At 55.3% G+C, this 3,288-nt stretch overlaps 1 protein-coding gene across 1 annotated transcript in view; it reads left to right on the top strand.

The window, feature by feature from the left end:
• The window catches only part of ITGB2 (integrin, beta 2 (complement component 3 receptor 3 and 4 subunit)), a 6,239-nt gene extending 3,304 nt beyond the window's left edge, over positions 1 to 2,935 (top strand). The window contains exons 10-15 of the mRNA XM_010187751.1: positions 247 to 433; positions 1,233 to 1,477; positions 1,738 to 1,957; positions 2,095 to 2,300; positions 2,414 to 2,580; positions 2,870 to 2,935. Coding sequence (XP_010186053.1) covers positions 247 to 433; positions 1,233 to 1,477; positions 1,738 to 1,957; positions 2,095 to 2,300; positions 2,414 to 2,580; positions 2,870 to 2,935 — 1,091 coding nt within the window. The remainder of the gene's footprint in view (positions 1 to 246; positions 434 to 1,232; positions 1,478 to 1,737; positions 1,958 to 2,094; positions 2,301 to 2,413; positions 2,581 to 2,869) is intronic.
• Positions 2,936 to 3,288: the final 353 nt, after the last annotated feature.

Below are 3,288 nucleotides of genomic sequence, written 5' to 3'. Positions count from 1 at the left end.
CAGGAATGCCCTGCAGCTCGCATGGTTCCTGATGCTCATCCTATTTAACAGCAGGAACCCAGCCCGTTGTTCCAGGCTTTCTGTTTACATTAATTTAATGCCAAAAGTGTCTAAAATGCTGGGTGATGGGAGAATCCTCCGTTGTGCTGTATGTGCATGTGCTCAGCCCTGGGGCCAGCCCCACTCTCTGATTGCTAAAGCTACATGGTGGCCCCTGGCCCTTCCGTTCCTCACTCTGCACTTTCTAGGTCACCTTCAAAGTGAAGGTCACAGCCAAGGAGTGCATCAAAAGCCAGTCCTTCACCATCCGGCCGCTGGGCTTCACAGACACGCTCACCGTCCACCTGGACAGCAACTGTGACTGCAACTGCAATGAGCAGCCTGACCCAACTGCCTGCAGTGGGAAGGGCAGCATCGTCTGTGGGATCTGCAGGTATGTGCTGTCTCCTCAAAACACTGTTTCAAATGCTGCCAGAGAAGGGGAGCTGCTGGGAGAGGGTTGCTGGGCCAAGGCGAGGGCAGCTGCATGGTGCGCTTGGTTCCTCCAAGCACCTCTATGCCTGGAGAACACAGGGCCAGATGAGTGCTCAGCAGGGGGGTGTTCACACGGCGATCAATCACGGCCTGGCTCTGCAGCTTTGCACCAATTTTCTTATTCAGAGAGGCTGTTCACATATGTGGAGGCAGGGGACACAATGAGCTCTCTTTTCTGTTGGTGGAGTCTCTGCTGATTTCCTAAGGGCATCCACCCACCCACTCATCCATCCAACTATCCACCCACCCATCCAACCATCCACCAACACACCCATCAAGCATACACAGATTTGTGAAGAAATCTCTCAAAATACCACTTTAGGGCTGTAGTTCATGCAGGTCTTTAAGCACAATTATTACTTCATGGCCCCTTGGTGACAGGTAGAGGAAAAGACTGGGTTTCCTCAGGAAACACCCAGATCTCCATGGCAAAGGCTTGGAAATTATAAATATAAGAATAATTTCCAGGCAAACATTTGGTATTGTAAATTAAACCCAGGGGCAGAGCAGTGTTTATGAGGTTTCCTCCTAATCAATCACCCTGCTCCAGCACAGCGTTAGCACCAACACGCCATGGTTGGGTTTTGGCAAGGCTGTCCCAGCTTTGCTCCACTTTGGCTGACATCTGGGCCTCACACGTGCCCCACAGCGTTTCTTGTGGCTGCTGACCCAGGCTTGCTCTTCTCCTTTGATGGCAGCTGCAATTTGGGCTACATAGGGAAGAACTGTGAGTGTGAAACCAAAGGCAAGACTAGCAAGGAGCTGGAGGGCAGCTGCCGGAAGGACAACAGCTCGGTCATCTGCTCAGGGCTGGGGGACTGCATTTGTGGGCAGTGCATCTGCCACACCAGTGATGTGCCCGGCAAGGACATCTACGGCACCTACTGCGAATGTGACAACATGAACTGCGAGTTTTTCAATGGCTCCGTCTGCGGTGGTAAAGGTGATGCATCTACGTGATGGGTTCTCCACCGAGGAACTGTTTAGAGAGCTTAAATCCCCAGAGGGATGCTGTCTTTCCCTTCCAGAACCCAAAAGGGTGGGTGTGGGGGTACTGGGTCCCACTGCACCAGTCCGCAGTACCTTCTCCACAATGGAGGGTGGCATGGAGAGCACAGGGTGGGTGATGCTCTACAATCACAGGCAGAGGGAGGGCAACCTGACTCTCTGTAGGATCCTGGTCTAAAAGGTCTTCCCTTGCAGACCGCGGGAGATGCGACTGCGGTGAGTGCAAGTGTGGGACTGATTACCATGGCAGCGCTTGCCAGTGCAAGAAGTCGATAGAAAAGTGCTTGAACATCCGTGGCAACGAGTGCAGCCTCCGCGGGACCTGCCACTGCAACCACTGCCAGTGCCGGGGGGGATACCAGCCCCCCTTCTGCCTGGAGTGCCCTGGCTGCCCCTCGCCCTGTGGCCGATATGTGTGAGTGATGCATGTGGTGACATCACGGGAGGTTGAAGGGATCCCCCCCACCTCTCAGGCGAAGCCCAGCCATGGCCAAAGCTAGGTGAGAGGACCACCACCCCTTCAGAGGTGAGCAGTGGCCACCTGTTTTGCAGCTCCTGCGTGGAGTGCAAGGGCTTCCAGAGCGGTCCCTTCGAGAAGAACTGCTCCCAGGCCTGCCCCAACATCCAGGTGGAGGAGGAGCTGAAGGGGACAAGCAAGCAGTGCAGGGAGAAAGACTCCAACAACTGCTGGATCTCCTTCCGCATGCACCAGGAGGACGGCGAGGAGATCTACACCATCACCATTGATCCTAAAAAAGGTACGCCAGCCCTCCTCCTCCTGCCCCTCTGCAGGCAGGCTGCTAGCTCTGCCATGGTGGCCTCACTGCCTTGTAGTGGGGCTGCAGCCAAACTCTCTCTGTCTGCCCTGCAGAGTGCCCGGAGCCTCCCAACATTGCGCTGATCGTGGGTGGCACCATTGCCGGCGTGGCCCTCATTGGCCTGGTGCTCCTGCTGATCTGGCGGCTCTTGACAGAGCTGTTTGACCGACGGGAATACCGCCGGTTTGAGAAGGAGAAGTCCAAGGCAAAGTGGAATGACGTAAGAGAGCTCAGACACGGTGGTGGGGTGTGCTGGGATACTCATGTAGCTGTAGAGGGGACACGTGGGGGGGACATCCTCTCCAGAGGCAGCCATGGCAGACCTCAGCCCTCCCCTCTGGTCTGTTTCACAACCTGGCTGGATTTTGCAGGGGGAGAAAGGAGCCTGTGGGCTCTTCTGCCAGCACCGTCTGCACCATCAACATTGGGAGGGGAGGAGTGGGATGGGTAACACTCTGCTGAAAATCTGATACTGCACAACATTGTGGGCCTCTCATCTCTCCCTCCAGGCTGATAACCCCCTCTTCAAAAGTGCCACCACCACGGTTGTGAATCCCAGATTCAGCGGGGAGTGAAGCGGAGCAGCTCCCAGTGGTGCTTGGACCCACTGTTAAATATGGAAAAGCCAAGCTAAGGAAATCTCAAACTAAGGCTCCTACCTCCTCTTCTTTATCCTATTGGTTTGTTCCCTTCTTCCAAGAGGCCACCAGCACGTCAGGTGCTGGTTAAGGGGTTGCACCACACCTGTCTTCTGGTGCAGCACTCAACGGTTGGGTTGGTGGAACTCGAAGGGAACAGACACAGCTTTGCCATGGATGGGACTGCAGAGCAGATCTCACCAGCAGGCACACCCCACTGCTCCTGTACTGGTACCAACTGCCTCAGCTCTTGATGCTGACTTTGCTCTCTGGCAGGAGTCTTGGGCACC

The sequence above is a fragment of the Mesitornis unicolor genome, unplaced genomic scaffold, assembly GCF_000695765.1.
Source record: "Mesitornis unicolor isolate BGI_N332 unplaced genomic scaffold, ASM69576v1 scaffold9867, whole genome shotgun sequence".
Classification (NCBI taxonomy): domain Eukaryota; kingdom Metazoa; phylum Chordata; class Aves; order Mesitornithiformes; family Mesitornithidae; genus Mesitornis; species Mesitornis unicolor.
Note: the sequence above shows the minus strand (reverse complement) of the source record. Positions and strands in the feature narration are given on the sequence as shown.